Source organism: Carettochelys insculpta, chromosome 20 (assembly GCF_033958435.1).
Source record: "Carettochelys insculpta isolate YL-2023 chromosome 20, ASM3395843v1, whole genome shotgun sequence".
NCBI classification, from domain to species: domain Eukaryota; kingdom Metazoa; phylum Chordata; order Testudines; family Carettochelyidae; genus Carettochelys; species Carettochelys insculpta.
Window position 1 is genome coordinate 17,879,447 of NC_134156.1, and position 23,919 is coordinate 17,903,365.

The window sequence follows — 23,919 nt, forward strand, 5'->3', positions numbered from 1 at the left end:
ATGGTTATTCTCACAGAAAAGCAGGATTAAAGGCACCCCAGGTGGAGATATGAGAAGACATAGTTCATCTATCAAGACCATACTCTGGGTAATGTCACAATGACCCAGGAATTTCCCTATTACTCTGGAGTTAATATACATGGTCATTGCCAAGGGCCACCATAAGAACAGCTGTGTATATGTAAAAATACATTTAATCCACGCTGCCTACAAAAAGTTACAAAAGTAAGGCCCGTTCCTCCTGCTCTTATTCATTCATTGCATTTGGACTGTTCCAATGAGTAAGACATACAGGACTGGACCTCTATTTATAGTTTCACAGGCTTAAGGGCAAATAATTTTAATGTTGCAAGTAAGCTCGAATTAGCAGAGGAGAAGCGAGCACACAGAAAGCACACTAAGGACTTGCCAGACACCCACCACATCTGCAAGAGATGCAGCAAGGACTGTCACTCTTGTGTGGGTCTTCATAGTCACAGTAGACGCTGTAAATGAAGTCCTTAATTGAAACTATAAAGGGTGCAATCCATAGTCTATACAGACTGAAGGATGCCTACTACTAACAAGTCACGGTTAACATATGAAGGGTATTTTTCCATTAAAATAAAAGTGGCTTGGTGATTTGACCCAGCTTACTGGTTGAATTTTTGTATTATTGACCATCACAAAGTGGTCAGAGGTTCAGATCCCCAAGTATTTTATAATTTGTCCGCAAAAAGGGTTTAATATGAACTTTAACCCAGTTTGCTCAGCCCACCACATGCTACTACAGACATTTTCAAAATTCTTACTCATCTAATTTCCCTCCACTGCAGCAGCGGCTGAACAGTTAGTTGGACTTACCTATCACCGTGACGTTCAACCTGTGGCTACTTCTCTTTGCATATGAATGACGGTTGCTAGCTTCACATCTGTATTCACTCAGACCATGTAATTTAGTTTGGTTTTCCCTGAATTCAGCATGGGTATTATTCAGTACTGTGATGGTGCAAATAAGTGTTTTTCCTCTGAAGAGAGTGTAGTTTATAGGTGGAGTTCCAGAATCAGACTGACAACGTAGGAGCAGCGTCTCCCCTAACACCATCACAGCAGATGGGTTGGCAACGGAAAGAACTGGATTTGAGACTGGAGCTAAAAGAAGAGGAGAAATTGCTATTGAAGAAGCTGTACCAAGGTAGGTCTAGGTTTGCTGGCAGCAGGGCAAAGAAGGCTGCTGCTCTGAGGCCCAGACGGTCAAAGGGGCCCGGAGCTCTGGTAGCTGCTGCTGCTGAAATAGCAGTGGTTGGAGCTCTAGTCCCCCCGAAGTGCTGCAGCAGCACTGTGCCACCACGTGAGGCTCAGAGGGAGCATGGGTGTGAGAGAGGGGGACTGAGGGGTGACAGCCCTAAGCTCTGCCCCTTCGGGGGGTGGGGAGCCAAGCCCCCCTCTCATCTTGCCCCCAAGGCCCACCATGGCTGTTGGCCCCACTGGTCTATTACCAGTAATTAACTAAAAACTGCCATATTAACTTAGACATGATATACATAGGGCGACCCCCGTCCCCACGCACAGCAGGACAGCCCTGTATTTAAGGAGCCAGAAAAGTGCTAATTGCCCCGTATTTGATCCCTTGCTGGTGCACAAGTGCAGCTGCTGGCCAGAGAGCACGAGACTACATGTCCCCTGCCACACCAGAGGGAGCCAGCAGGCAGCCCTGCAGAGGCAGCGGTGTGCTGGGGGCGGTGTGTGTGCGTGTGCGCGCGCGCGCCTCCTTCTTCCTGGTTCCCCAAGGTGAGGGGAAGCCTGGAGTCCAGCTCTACGGCTCTGGCAGGGGAAGCAGAGGGTCCTAGACACTGCACTGGCCTGCCTGGACAGGGTGCCCTGGTTGTTTTCTGCAGCTCTGTGCTGCCTGGCAACCCTGTGAGCTGCTCAGGGTTTGGGGCAGGGGCCAGGGCTCTCCTCTGGGCTCTGGAGGGCCTGTGGAGATACTGGAGGCTCCCCTCTGCCCACACCCTGCCATGGGACTGCTCCTCCCAGGCAGGACAGCAGTGCCGTCAGCGTCTCAGAAGCAGTGATGTGCCTCCACCCTGCCCTGCCCCACCTATGTGCCCTCAACACCCCGCAGGATCCAACCCCTGGATTGCACAGCGAGCACACCTTGCCTGTTGAGGGTCCCTTGGCTTCTCCTGGCCCCTGGGGAGCAAGCTGCCCGCTGCCCCCTCCCTGCTGCGTTCCAGCTTCCCTGCATGGCAGCCCCCTCACCCTGCCCCATCTGCGTGTCCACAGCTCAGGCTGGTTGGACAGCTGGGGAGCCATCCCCCTCCCTCCCAATATCTCCCTGTCCTGTATTTGGGACAGGGAGATATGGTCACCCTAGATACATAAAACATTTGCCATTTATTTAGGATCCACAGACTGGTGACACTCTTATTCCAAGTGATAAAGGAAGCCACCCACATTGGCTGCGCAGGTGTACTGCTAGCAAACAACTTGATTTCACTACAGTGCAGTCCTCCAAGACCATGGTAACGTCTGCCTCCTACTGAGATCTGGGAAGACTGCTGTAGGGGGAGGTGAAGCAGGAGAGAGGAGTGCTAAATCAAGGCAGATGCAAAGAGAGTTTCAGATAAAAATTGGCAACTGAAAAGATGTGCAGAGTATGTCCAGCTACTGAGAAATTTAACGTGAGGTCAAATACAGGTGGAGGTCATTGGAAAATGGATGCAGCAAATCTTTGAAAGGAGTGATGGGGCATTTAAATGAGATGATTTACTAATTTCTTTCTCCACTTGCTGGAAAAAGCTAACCAGTTTGCATCCATTCAGAGCTAGTTCTGTATGTCTAGAGATTGCAAGAAAGTCACAAAGAAAGTTATTTGCTGTTTGCAATCCAAGAGTTGCAGCCTAACCCTGCAAACCACTGGATTACTGATGTGTGCAAGTGTTATGCTGCATTGGGCTCTTAAAACTCCTTATCAACTCACCGTAAACAGTTATCTGTACAGGGTTACTCTCCTTGACAATTCCTTTCATTTCACCCCTACAAACATAGGTCCCGGTATCCTTCACCTGGGCTGTGATAGTTAAGTTGCTGGAAATTTTCAACAAGGTGTCATTCTTTGATGGTCTCTTGATGATAGAGTAGTTTGCGTTAGGGGAGCCATTAATATGACACCACAGGCTTAATGTCTCATTTTCATCTAGGTCAGTCAAAGAAGGGGTCAGTACTGGCTTGGCAAACAACTCTGCCAAAAGAAAAATAGACAATGGATAAAATTAATTCAGGTTGTGCTTAAGAGCAAAGTAGCTACATCTTCCCCAAACTATCCAGGCAATGGACACAATGTAATGAGGGTTTGTTGTGGTGTATTAGCTGTTTTTAATCACCAGCTAACTATTGGGACACAGACTGGTTTTTGGCCAAGAATGCCCCTGCAGGAAGCCTGCCTCTGTTTCCCAGAACAATCCAGTCAGAGTAAGTCTTTGAAGTAATAACCCTCTCTGAATAATTCAGCTCCTAAAAGAGCCCTTTCGTGCTCACCCCTCAAGTTTAGAGTCTCACAGTCTTTAGTGGGACTGTGCTCCAGCCCTGGCCTCCATAGCTGGTAGATTGACCCCTCAGGGTCAGCAATTTCCCTGCGCTCCTTCCTGAGGTTCTGTCCAGGCTGAATTCTTCCTCGCCTCACCAACTGCTCCGTCAGTCACCTCTTCCCTTAGCTTGTCTTGGGCCCTGCTCCTGAGTTACCCTCCAGTCACAAGACTGGATCTTGACCTACCCCAGGTGGGTCTAATAACTCCTAAAGCCTGTCTCTGCTAGCTGGGAAAGACGGGAGCCTTTCCCCCTCCTGCCATACAAGGCTCCTGGTCCCAGGCCCTTAAAGGAATGATGGTCTAGGATGGCCCTACATCAGGACTGGGCAAATTACAGCTCACAGGCTGGATCCAGCCAACCAAGCCTCCAAATCCAGCCTGCAGATGCGGGGGAGAGCCCTACACAGGCTCCATTCCTGACCTGCCTCCACATGCTGCTCAGAAAAGCCACTTCAGGGATCTGTTTGTCTTTGAGAAGTTGCGAGCCCAGGGGAAAGGAAGGGAGGCTGCCCCCGGTCCCAGCACAGTCCCATTCTAGTCAATGGGAGCTGCTGGTTTTGAAGCACAGGCCATGCTCAAAGTGCCCGTTCCCATCCCTCAGGCCCCTAGCTCGTCACAAGGGCACATGGCCCTTGCCATGGCTGGCAGGCAGGGAGCCCACCTAACAAACCCACTGGGCTGCTGTCTAGGAATCACCCAGGTAATTCTTACAGCCAGAGTCTGCTTCTGTCACCCCACCCCTGCTGCCCCTCAGCTGTCCCTCTCCTGGCCGCCTGCCCACATAACCCAAACCCTCTGCCCCTCTTCCTTCACTCATACCCTGCACCCCAATCCCCTGCAACAAGTCAAAACCCCCTCCTGCCCTAGGTCACAACCTGAAATTCTGCAACCCAGTCTTCCAACCCTGGTTACAACCACCTCCTTCACCCAAACTCCCTCCCAGAACCCATACCTCCTCCTGCACTCCAATCCCTTACCCCAAGCTACCTTCTGCACCCAACCTCCTTCCCAGACCCCACAGCTCCTTCTGCACCCAACCTCCTTCCCAGACCCCACACCTCCTTCTGCACCCAGCCTCCTTCCCAGACCCCACAGCTCCTTCTGCACCCAACCTCCTTCCCAGACCCCACACCTCCTTCTGCACCCAACCTCCTTCCCAGACCCCACAACTCCTTCTGCACCCAACCTCCATCCCACACCCCACAGCTCCTTCTGCACCCAACCTCCTTCCCAGACCCCACAACTCCTTCTGCACCCAACCTCCTTCCCAGACCCCACAGCTCCTTCTGCACCCAACCTCCATCCCAGCCCCCACAGCTCCTTCTGCACCCAACCTCCTTCCCAGACCCCGCACCTCCTTCTGCACCCAGCCTCCTTCCCAGACCCCACACCTCCTTCTGCTCCCAACCTCCTTCCCAGACCCCACACCTCCTTCTGCACCCAACCTCCTTCCCAGACCCCACAGCTCCTTCTGCACCCAACCTCCTTCCCAGACCCCACACCTCCTTCTGCACCCAGCCTCCTTCCCAGACCCCACAGCTCCTTCTGCACCCAACCTCCTTCCCAGACCCCACAGCTCCTTCTGCTCCCAACCTCCTTCCCAGACCCCACAGCTCCTTCTGCTCCCAACCTCCTTCCCAGACCCCATAGCTCCTTCTGCACCCAACCTCCTTCCCAGACCCCACAACTCCTTCTGCACCCAACCTCCTTCCCAGACCCCGCACCTCCTTCTGCACCCAACCTCCTTCCCAGACCCCGCACCTCCTTCTGCACCCAACCTCCTTCCCAGACCCCACAGCTCCTTCTGCACCCAACCTCCTTCCCAGACCCCATAGCTCCTTCTGCACCCAACCTCCTTCCCACACCCCGCACCTCCTTCTGCACCCAACCTCCTTCCCAGACCCCATAGCTCCTTCTGCACCCAACCTCCTTCCCACACCCCACAGCTCCTTCTGCACCCAACCTCCTTCCCAGACCCCACAGCTCCTTCTGCACCCAACCTCCTTCCCACACCCCATAGCTCCTTCTGCACCCAACCTCCTTCCCACACCCAATAGCTCCTTCTGCACCCAACCTCCATCCCACACCCCACAGCTCCTTCTGCACCCAACCTCCTTCCCAGCCCCCAAAGCTCCTTCTGCACCCAACCTCCTTCCCAGCCCCCAAAGCTCCTTCTGCACCCAACCTCCTTCCCACACCCCACAGCTCCTTCTGCACCCAGCCTCCTTCCCAGCCCCCACAGCTCCTTCTGCACCCAGCCTCCTTCCCAGACCCCACAGCTCCTTCTGCACCCAGCCTCCTTCCCACACCCCACAGCTCCTTCTGCACCCAGCCTCCTTCCCAGCCCCCACAGCTCCTTCTGCACCCAACCTCCTTCCCAGACCCCGCACCTCCTTCTGCACCCAACCTCCTTCCCAGACCCCGCACCTCCTTCTGCACCCAACCTCCATCCCACACCCCACAGCTCCTTCTGCTCCCAACCTCCTTCCCAGACCCCACAGCTCCTTCTGCACCCAACCTCCTTCCCAGACCCCACAGCTCCTTCTGCTCCCAACCTCCTTCCCAGACCCCGCACCTCCTTCTGCACCCAACCTCCTTCCCAGACCCAATAGCTCCTTCTGCACCCAACCTCCTTCCCACACCCCGCACCTCCTTCTGCACCCAACCTCCTTCCCAGACCCCGCACCTCCTTCTGCACCCAACCTCCTTCCCAGACCCCACAGCTCCTTCTGCTCCCAACCTCCTTCCCAGACCCCATAGCTCCTTCTGCACCCAACCTCCTTCCCAGACCCCACAGCTCCTTCTGCACCCAACCTCCTTCCCAGACCCCACAGCTCCTTCTGCACCCAACCTCCTTCGCAGACCCCACAGCTCCTTCTGCACCCAACCTCCTTCCCAGACCCCACAGCTCCTTCTGCACCCAGCCTCCTTCCCAGCCCCCACAGCTCCTTCTGCACCCAACCTCCTTCCCAGACCCCACAGCTCCTTCCGCACCCAACCTCTTTCCCAGACCCCACAGCTCCTTCTGCACCCAACCTCCTTCCCAGACCCCACAGCTCCTTCTGCACCCAACCTCCTTCCCAGACCCCACAGCTCCTTCTGCACCCAACCTCCTTCCCAGACCCCACAGCTCCTTCTGCACCCAACCTCCTTCGCAGACCCCACAGCTCCTTCTGCACCCAACCTCCTTCCCAGACCCCACAGCTCCTTCTGCACCCAACCTCCTTCCCAGGCCCCACAGCTCCTTCTGCACCCAACCTCCTTCCCAGACCCCACAGCTCCTTCTGCACCCAACCTCCTTCGCAGACCCCACAGCTCCTTCTGCACCCAGCCTCCTTCCCAGACCCCACAGCTCCTTCTGCACCCAACCTCCTTCCCAGCCCCCACAGCTCCTTCTGCACCCAACCTCCTTCCCAGACCCCACAGCTCCTTCCGCACCCAACCTCTTTCCCAGACCCCACAGCTCCTTCTGCACCCAACCTCCTTCCCAGACCCCACAGCTCCTTCTGCACCCAACCTCCTTCCCAGACCCCACACCTCCTTCTGCACCCAGCCTCCTTCCCAGACCCCACAGCTCCTTCTGCACCCAGCCTCCTTCCCAGGCCCCACAGCTCCTTCTGCACCCAACCTCCTTCCCACACTCCACAGCTCCTTCTGCACCCAACCTCCTTCCCACACCCCACAGCTCCTTCTGCACCCAGCCTCCTTCCCAGGCCCCACAGCTCCTTCTGCACCCAGCCTCCTTCCCAGACCCCACAGCTCCTTCTGCACCCAACCTCCTTCCCAGACCCCACAGCTCCTTCTGCACCCAACCTCCTTCCCAGACCCCACAGCTCCTTCTGCACCCAACCTCCTTCCCACACCCCACAGCTCCTTCTGCACCCAACTTCCTTCCCAGACCCCACAGCTCCTTCTGCATCCAGCCTCCTTCCCAGCCCCACACTTTTTCCATTAATGTCATGGAAGAGCGCAGCGCTCGATCACTTTCCAAATTCTTGGAGTGGTCTCTCCATCAAATTATTGCCGAAGCCTCCCCTAAATCCTCCACTTCAGGCACTAACTGCTCCGCTCCCTGGGACCATCTTCCTCTTTCCCTAGGATTGGTTCAGTTCTTTGCCTGGACATACAGAACAGAATAACTACATCCTGTGCCCGTAAGAGAACAGTACACCTTGATAAGGCACAGCAAATCCATGACCACAAGTAATGGACAAACCAGCTGCTAAATGAACGTTCCATATACAGCAACAGGTGGGGATTAGAACCCAGCACCTTCACCTTCAAAGGCACAGACACCGCTTCTGCACTCTCACCCCCCTGTTCAAGGTGGCACGGTAATGAGGCAATTCAAAGCAGGCTAATGAGGCGCTAACGTGCACACTCAGCACCTCATTAGCATAAAGGTGGCCGCATGAATTTTGAAGCGCAGATGGAATTGCAGATTGACGGTGTAGGTGGGGGCAGCTTGGAAATAAGCGCCCACTTCAACATTCCCTTCCTCCCACAAAACCAGACTGGAGTAAGGAAATGTCGAAGTGGGGCACTTATTTCCAAGCTGCCCCAACTACACTGTCAATCTGCAATTCCAAGTCTGCACTTGGAAATTTGCATGGCCGTCTTTATGCTAATGAGGTGCTGAATATGCACGTTAGCGTGTCATTAGCCTGCTTTGAATTGCCTCGTTACCATGCCACCTCCGATGGGAGGGTGAGAGTGTAGAAGCAGCCTATGTCTACTCAGGCTAGAGGAGTATCTCCAAGAGCTATGGTAACATTGTTGCTTATATTCTCTGTGGCTTTCTGACCACTAAAGAGAAACATAATTACACAGCTCATTAACAACATCAGTTCTCACAGACTCGTTTTGTGAAAGGTGAGCCAGATGCTTCTAGGCTCTTTTGTTTGTTTGATTGTTTGTTTGGGAAAGTGTTTGCCCATGTTTTTGTTTGCAAATTGCTGAAGCTCTTCAACATTTTAAGTATTTGCAAGGACAAAACTCATTTAAACTAGGTCATCACTTTTATCTAGGAAGTATGGAACTGTACCCATGGACTTTTCAGTATGCAAAATTAAGATCCACTCCTTTCTGGTAAGGTTATGAACACCCTGACTTCCTATTGATCTATAGAGGCATAGATAGCCCTCCAGACAGTTCAAGAGCTGCCAACACCTCACTGAATTCAGGAGTTAACAAGGGTAGACTAATCTCCAATCTAGAATTTAGGCTGGAAGTTATCACAAGAACAGGTTCTGGTGTCAGATTTCTTGGGGGTCCCTGCCAAACAGGAAATCAGCAAAAACATCCTCTCACGGTATTTTAACACTCTTGTGTCCAGATGTAGCTAGAGCCATGATGTGCATAGGGAAAACACAGATTATTAGAACTGGAAGGGACCTCGAGAGGTCAAGTCCAGTTCCCTACCGTGGACAATAATGAAATGGCCAAAGCTTATCTGTGCTGTTTGCCACAGCTCCCATTGGCCAGGAAGGGCGATCTGTGACCTGTGAAAGCTTCAAGAAATTGTACCTGTGGATGTACAGGTAAATAAAGTGCCAGTGGCCTGCCAGGGACTAACTCTGGTAAAGCACATGTAGCCTGCAGGTCACTTACTGCCCACCTCTGGGCTACAGGAGTATTCTGCCAATTACCTTATTAAAATCCTAAGAAATCTCGTTCATTATAACATAAAAAAACCCCACAATAACTCATCCAATGACCCAGCTTGGGTCTGGCACCTCTGTCCTCTACTGGATGAAATGAGAATTGCACAACTGCAGGTCTTAGACTTTACACTGCAAGCAGTGTAAACAGATTCTCCTTTACCTGAAGTGATAGCATAGTAAATAGTGCTTTTGGAGCAGATGGGTAGGTTTAATCTCATTGTCACTGAAGTTCCAAATGCCCATGAGACTCAGTTTAATGATAAACATGAAATGTCCAGTGGCCATGGATTTGTCAGTACCTTCTGCTGTCCTATTATTTTACATTTCTACAGTACTTTATTAATATCTCAGGTAGTACTACCATCTTCATTCTACCACAGAATTCAAAAGCTGGTGGATTTATTACATCTGGACTATGGCCCTTCTCCAACATTGGCTACTCCTGGGATTGTGGATGAGACCAACCAATTTTATATTCAGCATTTTTTTAAATCACTGTTTCCCACAGCTGCAAATTAATGTGGTCATCTGTGTAGCACAAATAGAATCTTTGCTGACGGGCAAGCAGTGATCAAGCCCAGCTCCTCCAAGGCATTTAGGTGCCAAACTCCCATTGAAAATCAATGAGAGTTGACACCTAAATGCCTTTGAGCATTTGAGCCTCCATATCAGGCAGGGTGAGAACTCAGGCGTTTTTCCAGGAAACGTGCATGCAAATGTTGCTCTCATGAGCTACATGAGATCTAGAACAACCAATGCTCCTACCTGATACGACAATGTTTATGCTCCTGGTTTTCGACACGCTCCCCAGTTCCGCTTTGCATGTGTAATTGCCATTGTTCTCTACTGTGGCTATGGTAGAATAGGTGACAGACTCACGACCGCGTGAACTGTTCAGGATCCTTCTGTCTTTCTGGATGAGAATTTCAACTTCTTGTTTGTTGGCTACAACTGTTGTACAATTGATGTCAAGTCTATCTCCTTCTGTAATGTTCCCTGGGGACCTGACACTCAGCTTAGGCTTTGAAAACGGTTCTGAAAGGCAATAAATGTAAAGTCATTCTCATGCTAACAGCAACTTTTTAAAAAGAAAGTATTTGGGTGGGTAAGGAATTCACATCTTTGCTGCTGCTACAGGCTTAACCTCTCCAGTCTGGCACCCTGGGTACCAAACTGGCGCCAAATGAGAGAATTTGCTGGACAATGGGATGTCAATATTGTCTAGCAGCATTACCAACACTTCCATTGCTTATTGGGCTCTTGGAAGACTTGTAGGAGTAAATTAGTGCTAAATAACAACACAGAACACTGAAAGCCAGAATTTGTGGCTGGAAACAGACTTCACTGGACCACAGGAGACTTGGCCACACCCGTCACAAGTGGTCATCCAGCTAACTAAGATCATGCCAGACCACAGATGTTGCCGGACGAGAGAGCGTGCCAGATGAGAGAGGTTCAACCTGTATTGTTTGGCTACATAATGCAGCCCTCCAGAAAAGCATAACAAGGAAGCAACACAATAGTTTATAAACATGGTGAAAGTTCTGTCCAGAACCCTTTTATTTTAAACTGAAGCTTAGACTTTAAGAGAATCCAACTACCATCACAGAGCGACGACAACAATTTTTGATCCCGCTATTTTCCATCCTCTTTGCTAATAACAGCAACAAATGGTGTTCAGTATCTCATAGAGATGTATGCTATATATTAATCAAGATTCACATCTCTCTTGGGGATCAGTCCTGCAAGTGACAAAGGACTCTCAACTTCAGCTAGAGTGCTGGATGGGCAGCTTGTTGTCAGCTGACCTAGCAGCACCGATCAAAACTCGTTAGAATGTATCCCTGGTGAGGAAACACTTGGATTTGGAGCCTGAACACTGATGACATTTGGGATCATATGGATCCAGGATTTTTGTTCACACCCATCTGCCCCCTAATAAGCCAAGAAATAGATCTGCTCTGTCCCTTACAACTACTGCAGTATTTTCGTACAGTTCCCACTGTAGTCCCAAGGGGATGTGGGTCCCAGAGCAACCCCTCACAGTGCCCCAGATGCAGGGCCCTGGGTAACCCCCACCATGATGCAGTCCCTGCCCCTCCTTTGCTCTCCTCCCCCCCGAACCCCTCTCTGACCAGCCTGGCTGGGGATTACTGGGGCTGACAGTGGTGGTGGACAGCGGCAGCAGCAGGGGGTCGCCTCCCCTCCCGCAGGCACTCACCACACGGGTGGTTGGGAGCAGAGGCAACTTCCTGCTGCCACAGAGAAGTGGGACTCAGCTGGCCAGGAGGCCACAGTGAAGCAGAGCAGGGGGCCACTTGCACTGGGTGTTGAATGCCGGGGGGCGGGGGGAGAGGGGGCGAGGGGAGGCAACTCTCTGCTGCTGCTCAGCCTGCCCCAGCATTTGCATTCTGAGCCACGTAATCCTCCCCATTCCCATCCACAGGATGGTGGGGCAGCCGCTATGAGGATCCCCAAAGCACGGGACCTGGGGCAGCTGAAACTGATCGTCTCGCTGCAGGGCTTCCTTTTAAACGCAAACAACGATATCACCATTTCAAAATATCCGTGCTTGCAACCCAGGCAAACAACAAAGTGTAAGAATTACAAGCCACTACAGGGAATCCCTGACACAGGTGCCCGCCTGCAGCCTAGCATGGTAACGCACAGCCACAGCCTCCTGCAGTGCCCCTTCCTCCTCTCATGCAAAAGAACATATTGTCTCTCTCTGCAGCAAATTCAACCCTCTTTGTTCCATATAAAGTGCCACAATGCTGAGGTCCCTTGCACTAAAAACAATTCCTCTCAAAACTGCCCAGTAAATCCAGGTTACGAGGCAGAAGCTCTTCAATCTCATGTCACTACTGACAGGTTGCCCACCTGAGAGTCACTCTGTTCCACCTCCTTTTGCTCCTATTCCAGGACCTTGCTCTCCAATATCTACCTGAGAATACTAATGCCTGCCTCTCTCCCACAAGGCTTCTGCAGCTCCAAGTCAGGTCTCCTGCAAGACGACTCCCCAGGGTTCTACTCCTCACATCTCCTATGAGTCCTAGTCCTGCTCTGAGGGTCTTCTTCCAGGATCAACCCCCTCTGGGTCCATCTTCTGCTCCTCGCTTCTACAAACCTACACACCAGCATTCTTGAAACTTGCCAGTCCTCCCTACAGATTTCCTCACAATTCATCACCACAACTTGAGCCACTGCTCTCCTTTTGGTCTCCTGCAGTTCTCTCTCTGATGACTTCCTGCTGCTGTCTGCCTTTCTCTCCTCTCTTCTTCAGGTGCCATTCACCAGTGCCATCCTGACTCTCTCCAGCTATGTCCGCCTTTCAAGCTGGGGATGTGATTTCTGACTCATGGAGACAAACTTGCACAAGTGTCCTAAAAATAGTCACCACAGCACTAGCTATTGAGTACATGCCTGTGGTCCTGAGTGGGTATATACAAGGCAGAAGGGAGCTGTTCCTCCCACCACTTGAACTGCCATAGCTATGGTCTGTTTCTAGCACACTACCTCAAATCAGAGTGAGCATGTGTATGTCTCCTTCAAGCGGGAAACCAGCTCGAAATGCAGACATGTGCTCATAGTCTCTTGTCAAGCAATTCTTCCCTATCCCAGGTATCCTCTCTTAAGCCCAACTGAGAGTCATCTGCTCCCTCTAAAAGGGGCCAATCACTCTGCGACGCAAGCGAAAAAATGGAAAGGCACAAACGAAGACCATGTCTACTGCTTGTATGTGTCTACATTTGTATTGGCAGCACGTATCCTCAGCAGGAGCACTTGCACTGATTGAACTGGCACTGTGGGGAATTGTGGGACAGTTTCTGAAAGCCAGCAACAGTCGATGTAAGCAACACAGTGTCTATGCGGCCATTGCATTAGCCTAACAACATTGGTATTGACTCTCGTGCGGGGGTGGAATTGCTAAGTGGGAGCAGCCGGAGAGTGATTTTAGCGTAGATGCTTATGTAATTAGGATGACATAAGCTGCCTTGAGTCGACCTATCCTATAAAATTGACATGGCCTAAACAACTTACCCACAACTGTAACAAGTATCACATTACTGGGGTTTGACTCCTCAACACCAAATGCTGAAGTAACCCGGACGATACACGCAAAACGCAATATTCGGTCCCCCTCTTGGACTGGAAAACGAACAGTTGTACTGTTTTTTTCTAATTCTTGTTTCAGTTTCACTTGTTTCTGTTCATTGGGCAAAAGCTTGTGGAACAAAAAAGTGAAGGGAGGCTTTTCTTCTGATTGTTCACACCGTAAAACCACTTCTTCACCCTCTGTTACCTCTTCTTTCTGGGCAGTCAATTTTGGTGGGGATTGTCCTTTGGAAAAGAAAACAAGCAAATATAATGAGGCAGACCTAAAGCAGAAACGATCCATGACAATTGTGCTAGTGGCTGTTCTAATGGATGGGCGGAAAATCTGATCCCAGACCCAGGCCAGATTTTTACAGCTGTCCGGAGTCTGGAATTATTCATCCAGGAACTTTAAGAACAGGTGTTTTGCTGTGTGGATGGGCATTCCAATCATGCTACTGGGACCGGTGGATCAAGACCTCTCTCATCCCACAACCCTCCACGCCTGGACATTTCACAGTACACTTTCCTAGCCACCTGAGGCGATGTTTGCACTAGGAGCATTCTACCAGTATATTCTACTGGCAAAGCATTCCCAGCGTGAATGGATCTATCCCAACAAAGTGCACTTGGTACCAGTACAGTGATGCCACCCCACAAGTGAAATAAACTACACCAAGAGAAGTACAGTAATCCCAATAAAACTCTAGCTACAGGAGGGGCTTCTGCTGGTACAGCTGTCAATGGGGTTCACATCTCTGAATATGCCTGACTGACAGAGCTGTGCTGGCAGAAGCCTGGTGTAGACATAGTCTCAAAGACCACCTAGCTCCCCATGACATACTGAGCCAGTAGTGGTCAGCAAAGGCACCTTAAGCTGGAGCTATAAGCGGGGAGCCTGCTGGCAGGAGGGTCTCCCCTGGGCCCCCTCCTTTACTGTTCACTTCCTCAGTTTGACCCACATTTGTTTCTCTTCTTCTGTTTGTTACATTCTGCAAAGGCCCATCTTTTCCCCGTCACTTCTGAGGAGGGCTTGGTAAGGGTAGTGGAGGATGCTGGTGGGAATACTCCAGGGAGGGAAAGCTACACTAAATGATGCCATACTTGGGTGGCTGATGGAACATCTTAGAGTAGTTGGCACCCATTTATTGAGGAGTGAATTTTTAGAGGATTGCCAAGGCTATGCAGAGCTTTTCTGGGTTTCTTTTATAGCATGGTAGTAAAAATCCTGTGGTGTCCCCTGCTGCTGGTGGAAACAGGAGGTCATGATTTGCACCTCGCCCCGTTGACCCCATTGCTTGGCTGTGGTGCCAGCAGGGGTTTCCAGTGGGAAGTTTTCTCGTCCTTTTCTAGATACACTGTCGGAGGAGGAGACTGGGTGGGGCTGATCCACGACTGGCAGAGCCAGCAGTGGCCTCAAGCAGTCACTTGGATTTCCTTTCGCCCAAGAGTAAGTTACACGACTGAGCATTATTTGTGTCCACCATGGAAGGCTAAGTGTACACCCAGTCTCCTGTCTCAGCAGGCACTGTGCTCAATGTAAAACCTGGGAATGGTTTTCTGGGGCAGCCTCTACAGAGGACACGCCAAAGTCCTGGTCAAGAATCTGGAAGGGGCTTCTCAGACATAGAAAGCTTCTGACTTGGCCATGAGTGTTTTAACACGCACCATAACAAGAGATAAGCAGAGTTTAAAATGAAATGAGCATCACTAGTTCAATCTAGATGACATTTTACACACCCCAACTGGAGGATATGAAGTATACTGAGGAAGATTGAAATCCTCTCTGTGTTACTGAGATTAATTATTCAACAGGAGCGTACAAGAAATAACAGAGTAGTAATGTTCACACCTGATGTAAGGCATGTTGCTTTGAGCCAAGACAGGCTTGATCTGTCACTGCCTTTTTGGAAGGAAAGGAAGCGTAGTTCTTGAGTAACCGTGTATGAATAGTGCTTGCAAAGCCCACCACTGCGTCAACTGGCTGCTTATGTGTGGAAGTAACTTGATATACAGAGACATTAACAGCATGCAAATCTCCAGCTTAAACAAGCAGCTCTAGAACATGTGGCCCTAAGTTCATCAGCCAGGCCAGTGAACAGAAATGGCTCCATTCTTTTATCTCCATCCTATATCAAGCAAGAACTATGATAGCATCAGCTTAGGTAGGAGCCCTTTGAAAGTTCTACTCCCAGTAATGGCACTATGCCTGAAGCATGAAGGGCAGCCCACAGTCGTTAAGAACACTTCCTCATCAAGGCTTCCAGCTCCCACACCAGAACAAGGAACAGGAAAATTCTGATTTCTCCTTTTGGATATTGGAACTGAGGCACTACTCCTTTAGGCAGTTATTCTCAAGCAGGGATACATGCACCCCAGGGGCATGCAGAAGTCATCTTTGAAGGGATATCAGCTCATCTAGATGTTTGGCTAATTTTACAACAGGCTACATAAGAAGCACTAGCAAAATCAGTACAAACAAATTTCATTCAATGGCTTGTTTATGCGGGATACACAGGATACACAGAAATGAAAATAACATATTTATATTCCAATTGATTCCAATTATTATGTTCCAATTGATTCATTTTACAATACCTGATAAAAATGAGAAAGGCAGCAATTTGACAGTACTAGTATAATGTGACACTTCTTTTTATTTCTCATTTTGTAAGCAACTAGTTTTTAAGTGTCATCAGACTTGGGGGTATGAGCCAGACTCCTGAAAGGGGTAGGATAGTCTGGAAAGGTTGAGAGTCACTGCTTTAAGACTAGCTACAGGCCCAGCACAGCTCTGGACCCAGGCTTTCTGGGGATGCCATTCCAAGAGGGAAAATGTGAAGCTGTTGGCCAGGACAAGGAATGTTGGGGAAGGGAATTGGGATTTGAGTATGATCCCCGTCCTCATAAATGATAAGGACGGAGCAAGACTGATTGTGAAATCACCTCCCACATGCCAATTAGTACCAAGTTGTGATGGGGTTCAGGGGTCCGCCTGCACTACACCCTGTCCGCTGGCAGGAGTGACTCTCACTCAGCAGGTACAACAGGAGGTTTATTAGGCAACAGATGCCCAGTTTCTCACAGAAGCGACAGTACGGCAGTCAGAGACAGTCCTTCCAACCCGTCCTGGGGAGAAGACCCCGAGGGGTGCCCCTCTGGGGTGTAGCTTTCCCTCTCCTCAGGCTGGCTGCCTTCCAGCTCCTCTTCCCCTAGCCTCTAACTGCTGCCCCCAATTCAAAAACCCAGCTCGGCTCCTCCCTCCTCTTTGTTCAGGGCAGAGGTGTTACCTGCCAGTTGTAGCCCCAGGGTCACCCTTAGCCACTGGGAGCTGATCTGCTTGCCTCTCACATCCAGCCTGACTCACACATGCACTCCCCCGACTCCATCACACAAGTGCAGAGTGATTTTTCCCCTTTGTACAACATGAGGATTATTCTTTAGGAACTGGAGTGAGGATCTGCTACTGGCCTGCTGGGTGACCTCAGGCCAGGCTCTTCACTGCTCTGTGCCTCAATTTACCCTCATTTTACTGCCTTCCTTTGCAACACATTTTGAGACCTCCAGATGAAAGGTGCTACAGTATTATTAGTTATTATTAATGTAGACTGATAAAGCAGGACATAATCAATCCTGCTTTTTGTAACATAGAAGACTGCCATGGCCAAAGGGCTACCTACCTTTGACCTGAACTTGCAAATCCTCACTGCTTTTCATCTTTCCTCTGGCCTCCACGGTGCACTTATAGTTTCCTGAATTCATTATTCGAGCTTGAGCTATTTTGTAATGCACACTGTCATTCGCCGACGTGGTATTGTGCACAAGACTGTCATCTTGGTAAAATGAAAACGTATGTTGCATCTGGAGGTTGTCACTTTTGCCAATGTCCGCTGTACAGGTGAGTTCAATTGACTCTCCATTCATCACTTCTTGGGACTGGACAGTGAGTTTAACTTGGTTGATGGTAATAACTTGATAGGGAACAGGGGAAAAAAAGAGTCACATTTCATTTCAGTTTAACCAAAGCAGCATTGTTCTCTGAAGTTGCTAAGGAATGCTCATTGCAATGGCTAAAGGCCTAGAGCTCTGTGAGACAAACCCTGTCTTACTTTCTGGCCCTGAGCCTGCAATGGATCCACACAAGCAGGCTCCCACTGAAATGAATGGAGTTCCAAGCAGGTTAAAAGATCCATCTAAGGGCAGGTGATTGCAGAATCAGGGTCTATATTCGCATAATGCCCTTGTCACAATGGATCCCTGATTGGATGTGTTGATGCTACCCTGATACAAATACAATATAATTCCACTTATCTGAATTGCTGCTTTCTCTTTTCAAAAAGCCTCATTATCTGAATCCACAGTGGGTCCCATATGTAGCCCTATGTTAGTTAATAGCACTTCCATTTATCTGAATCCTGGTCATTTAAAACATTTGGATATCCAGCAGGCTTTTAAGATAACGGGGATTAATTACACTGTATGTACCCCTACTGTCTTAGCCCACCTCTCCATCCTGTTGTTTAAGGATTTTTATGGTTGCTGCTCAAGGTTCCGTTCCCATTTTGAAGCAACAAACCCATACAATGAATTGTTTTCTTTTTGAATTACAAGATGAAATGGAGAGCAGGGAGGGAGAAATGCAATTTTGAGTAGTTTTGCTTTTGGCTATGATTATTTTGCAAAGCCCTCACTTTAACTTGCCGCTCAGACAAAATAAAATTCCTTGTCCTCTCTGGTCAGAGGAAACACCTATGAACCATTCTGGCACCAAGTATGTTCTAACACAGTTGTTGTCATTACAGTTTGAAAAGTCATGCAGCCTAAATACGACGCATGCAGGCCCAGCCGTTGAATGACCAGAGTTAATTTGGCACTCTCGGATATCCTATCCCCCAATGGGTGGGATTTCCTGAAATTCCATTTCATCTGAGGGAGACGGACTAGCCTGCCACAGAGTCTCATAATGTTTAAATAAAGAGAATGCCCTTTTGCATCTGTTACAGTTAAAGACAAGACTGGATGGGATCCGCCCTGTGCTAAGAATCACCACAAGGTCTCTATGCACCCTTTAAGTCTTGCTTGAATGGTGCAAAAGCTTGTGCTGGCACAATGCACTAGCATGAATTTATCTCAGGTGGAGAAGAAAAGTGACGGAAAAAAGATGGAGAAAGAGAAAAGAAGAGAAGAAAAGAAACAGCAGGCAATGTGGCACTGAAAGCAGTCAGGAGCACGGAGCATAAGGGGACTGTATGAAATACCTCAGAGCCTAGTCCGCCCTATTGAGCTACATGGAAATTTCACTATTGATGAAGAGGAGCAGGAAGGGGATTTTTGTGACCAATCTGAATAGTCACAGCAACGTGAAACACCGAAATATTTAGCCACTTTTTTCTCCTATTTCCATAGTGTCTTCTTACAATGATACTCCCTTGGAGAGAAGAAAGAGGTGACGGTAAGAGAAGAGGGACTTGTTCACCCCCGAAAGCAGATTTTTCCTCCTGACATTCATGATAGTCTTCCTGGGCTGCCATGAATTACTCATCTTCAATTCCCAATGACAGCTGATCTCTTAGAAACTTGCCCGTGGGGAAACCTTTCCTGAAGTCATGGAATTTTAGATCATGATGGAAACGAGACATTTTTAAATCACATATGAGTATCTCTTCAAACATACATACACACGCCTGGGCTTGAAGGGCTTGAATGAAATGGAACATGGTTACAAACATCTCTTGCTTGGGATTTGCAAAAGAAAAACTGCAAAAACTGGATGAAATGCAAAATGAAAAAACTCAGATTGCTTGACCCATCTCTCCTGAACTTAACTTTTTCTGTAGAAGCATGAGTAATGTGTACTCTAGAACAGGGAGGACAGAGGTAGCTAAACATGTCTGCAGCTTTGTTCTGGTCTGCTTAGCTCTCATGATTCATTGTTTCCAAGCCCCGTAGCAAGAGAGTCCCAGCAACAAAGGAAATACAGCCATTATACTTATATGGATAAATGGAAAATTGCAGAGCAACCCAATGTACCTAACCCTGTAGGGCCTTGGACCAAATGGATCACTGGATTAATTTGACAGAAGTCCTAGGACTCATTCCAGGGTCCTTTATCTCACAGCATAGAATCACAGAATTCTAGGACTGGAAGGAACCTCAGGAGGTCCTCTAGTCCAGCACCCTGCCCCAAGCAGGATCAACCCCAACTAAATCATCCCAGCCAGGACCACATCAAACTGGGACTTAAAAAACTCTAGAGATGGAGATTCCATCACCTCTCTCAGTAACACATTCCAGTGTTTTGCCAACCTCCTGGTGAAAATTTTTCCTAATACCCAACCAATAGCTCTCCCTCTGTAACTTCAGACCATTGCTTCTTATTCTGCCATCTGTCACCACTGTGAATAGCCTCTCTCCATTCTCTTTAGAGCCCCCTTTCAGGAAGTTGAAGGCTGCTATCAAATTGCCCCTCAGTCTTCTCTTCTGCAAACTAAAAAAGCCCAAACCCCTCAGCCTCTCCTCGTAGGTTATAGTAACAGTGAGATAGCTGTGCTAGTCCATAAACTATCGAAACAAAAAAGCAATCTAGTAGCACTTTAAAGACTAACAACATAATTTATTAGGTGAAGAGCTTTCGTGGGACAGACCCACTTCTTCAGATCCGAAGAAGTGGGTCTGTCCCACGAAAGCTCTTCACCTAATAAATTATGTTGTTAGTCTTTAAAGTATTACTGGACAGCTTTCTCGTAGGTCATGTGCCCCTTAATCATTTTCATTGCCCTCTACTGAACCCGCTCCAATGCGTCCATATCCTTTCTATACTGGGGGGCCCAGAACTGGACACAATACTCTAGATGTGGCCTTACTAGTGCCGAGCAGAGGGAAATAATAACATCATGTCACTCAGAAAATCCCATTATACATGCATATATAAGGGGAAAACTTACAAGTGACAGTTGAGATTTCTGTATAGGAACCATAACTTCTCCAAGCATGAATAAATAAAGCCTAGCAGTTAGGCAGAAGTTCAACAGCTCAGAGCAATTTCAGTAATATGGACAATGCCTGTACACGTGCCGAAGCCTACATCTTCCCTAGAAATGCTGCAGCACTTCAGCATAGAAACTCACTGGACCAATGAGAGGGGTTCAGGAGCCCAGTCCTGCAACCAGGTTCTCCTATCGCTGTAGTTAATCCATATCCCCAAGAGTTGGTAGCCAGGTCAATGGAAGAATTCTTCCATCAACTTAGTGCAGTCTACACTAGGGATTAGGTTAACTTAACTATGTTGCTTGCAGTATGAACTTTCCACATCCTTGAATGATGTAGCTGGGTCAACCTGCCTTTTTTTTTTTTTTAGTATAGAATTGGCCTAAATTTACTTATGTGAGTAGTCCCACAGAGTTCAACTGGCCAGCTTGGAAGTGTAAGATTACTCACTACAGAATGGGAGCCCTGAGAGAACAAAGTAAGAGTATCACATTTCGCACAATCTGCCCAAAATTCAAATCTTTGAATCCTGAAAAAGCTCCCTGAAAAATGATACTGAATCCACCCTTCATGTTTTAAAAAACCCTAAACAATAATATACATTTAGAAATAAAACTCTTTATTTAGCTGACTGTGATTAACTCTCACAAGTTGGCCTTACCCGTGAAAATCATTGCACTGAAATTCACGGGGCCACTGCTATAGGGTAAGGACTACTCATATGGGTGAAAGTTTGGAAGATCAGGCTTTATTTGCTAGACCAGCCTCAAACAGGACAGAAATAACAGCCAACACTTCAACTATGTCTCAAATCACTGCGCATCTTTGATTACACAGCCAGGTAAAGTAGTAACATGGTCAAGTGTCACTTTTCTGGAGTTTTGTTAGTTGAGCTCACAACTCTATTATTATTTAAATATAGGTCTCTCTCTGTGAATAGTGAAAGAACAATTAACACACATAACAGCAAAGATCATTTTCCCCACATTTTCTCTTTCATTCTTTTCCCCAAAAGAAATAATTACAGGTTATCACATAATTTCCCAGTTTTCTGGTGGCCCAAGTAGCTCATGACTGCAAATTCAATGTGCTTCCACATCCCACAAACCTCAATAGGACAAGCTTTGCCTTGCTCACCTCCAGTTGTTTTATACTAGGTCTGCTATTTTGTTAAATTCTAATACGCTTCAATGTGGCAAAAATGTTCTAGTATTTTTTAAACCATATACATTATAGGCCTGATCTGAAATCCTTACCGAGCCAAATCTCCCATCGTTGTACCCAAGCCTCTGCTTAGGAACAGTCAAAGTCCAGAATTCTGCAGGGAGGCGACACATTTCAGATTTACAATTAATTAGGGAAAACTACACAATACCTGAATGTAGTGGATCGTATTCATCCTTGGTGTAACTCTACTGATTTCAGTGGAATTATATCACCCACTCTAACTTCAATGATACTTGAGCATACGTTTCAAGGGATCTAAATTTTAGCACAATAATGTATTTTGCTGAATCAAGGTTTTCCTTTGGATCATTCGCTACTTAATTTTTTTTTAAAGCAGAACTTCACATTAAGGAAAGGTAAATAACAGCAGAATCTGGCCCTTTAAAATATCTTTGTTATTAATATATATACTCATATATATATACACACTTATATATATATATATATATATACTTAATATACTCTTGCCTCTTAAGAAAAATTCCCTCCAGATCCATCGGTTCATTGTTACAATTTTCCAACAGATGGCAAGGTAATATCCTACCAGGCTTTTTAAGGACATCTAAGTATTTATTTCATAAAGAAACGTTTATTCCTTTCTATTCTTAAAATGATACATTATTAGCTGTAAGACTTATTCATGTAATTATAAACAAGTCAAAGAAAAAAATTTTATGGGCTTTGTTTGCTTTCACTTGCCCTAACACTAACGGCTAGTAGCTATGCCCAGTTTGCTCCGAATTTAAATTACCGATTAGTCAGACAGAACTGTTCACACTCAGCCAGCAAAGTGAAAGATGGGGTGGGAAAATGGGAATAATTCCTTTTTTTTTTTTTGCATTCAAGTGGACCCTACATCATTTCCCAGCATAAGGGAAGGAGGCAGGGGGGAAAGAGAAGGATAGCCTGTAATGCTATTCCACATTGTACCCAGTTTGAAGGGGACACATCATGCTCAACTTTCAGCACTCTCTGGATATTCTGAAGAACAAAGGCAAATACATCCAGCAGGTGCCCTCAATTTACATCCACCAATTGGTCTCTCCTCCATACTGGGTTATGTGGAAGATATAGAAGCCTTGTTAAAATATGACAGCAATAGGAATGAGATCCCCCATTTCTTCCCTTCTTTTCTGAACCCTGTCAAATGAGATTTACGGGAGGCAAGGGGGTCTGAAAGGAAAAATATTGGCAGCAGGTTGGTGATTGAAACAGTCTGCAACAGCAAACAATGCTCATCAGGGTCCCTTTCATGTAGCTGTTAATCCAAAATATTGGCAAAGAAGTTTGAAAACTTTGTGTAACTGACTTTGTTAAATTATGAATACTGAACATTTATCATAGAAATATGAACTCATATATAATAAATAACCCTACAAAGCCCCCACTTACTTCAGTGAATTTTGCCCAAGCTATCTGGATGGGATTGTAACTGACCACCCCAGCTCCTTTTTGGGGATTTTTTTAAAACAAAAACAAACTTCAGGTTCAATAATTTTTTGTGGGTTAAATTCTGCTCTTGAGTTGAACCCCTGAAAATCCAGAACATCTCCACTGTGGATCCACACCACAGTAACTGAGACCAGACCAGAATTACATCTTTGGCATAGCCACAATTTTAGAAAAAGGGTCATGACTCACCAACATCTTGAGCTTTTAGACTTGGACCTGAAAAAGTGAGAGGAAATGTTATATTCCAAGCATAAGGACTGCGGTTAAGGACAAAATGCAAAAAGCATGGAAATTCTTCACGACAGAATTCTGAAAAATGTCTGTTTCAGGTTAAAGAGAATACAAACATAAAAAATTTCAATATTTGAACAGTGAACTTACAGTGTAAGAGAATCACCAGCACAGCGAGATACATCTCGTCATTGGAGAGCAGTTACCTAATTACAGAATAAAATGGTCATCAACTCTGGTTGGTTCTGCCTCACAGTCCTAAAACTCCACAGACGTTTCGATTTTTGGAAAGAAACCGATGAGGCAGCTTTGCTATGAAAAGCCACAGGTTTTTCCAAAACTTCGACAGAAACTGGCTCGATATTGGTCAAGTAATCGTTCCCGTTACTGGAAAGTGGAAGTGGCAAACAATGAGAATCTATCTGCTGCGAACAGGCAGCAGATTGCTCAGGAAGTGACTGGTCTTTTCCTGAGGGACCCACTGAGCACATTTGCTTTGTTTAGTTTCTTAAGGTGTATTAAAAACAAAAAGTCCTAGTGACATTTATCCTGAGACTCCCATCGATAGGTAGATTTTTAAGTCACGCTTAACTATTTAAAATCAGAATCGCATTTACTGTTCAATTTCACTGGACTCCCAGTAGATACCTCCTGGCACTGAAAACCCTTTGGAATGGATTTAGATATGTAGGATA

General features: G+C 47.6%; 1 protein-coding gene across 20 annotated transcripts in view; it reads right to left on the minus strand.

Annotated features, from left to right (window-relative positions):
• Positions 1-23,690, minus strand: part of PECAM1 (platelet and endothelial cell adhesion molecule 1) — an 80,982-nt gene extending 57,292 nt beyond the window's left edge. For all 20 annotated transcript variants that reach the window (XR_012648238.1, XR_012648237.1, XR_012648236.1 and 17 more), the window contains exons 1-7: positions 23,375-23,690; positions 23,183-23,209; positions 17,008-17,298; positions 13,274-13,573; positions 9,998-10,267; positions 2,963-3,223; positions 844-1,131 (exon numbers count right to left, since the gene is read on the minus strand). Coding sequence is in view for 15 of the 20 variants with exons in the window: in XM_075014309.1 (XP_074870410.1) it covers positions 844-1,131; positions 2,963-3,223; positions 9,998-10,267; positions 13,274-13,573; positions 17,008-17,298; positions 23,183-23,209; positions 23,375-23,408 (1,471 nt within the window). In the remaining 5 variants the exon portion in view is untranslated. The remainder of the gene's footprint in view (positions 1-843; positions 1,132-2,962; positions 3,224-9,997; positions 10,268-13,273; positions 13,574-17,007; positions 17,299-23,182; positions 23,210-23,374) is intronic.
• Between the last annotated feature and the right edge of the window lie 229 nt (positions 23,691-23,919).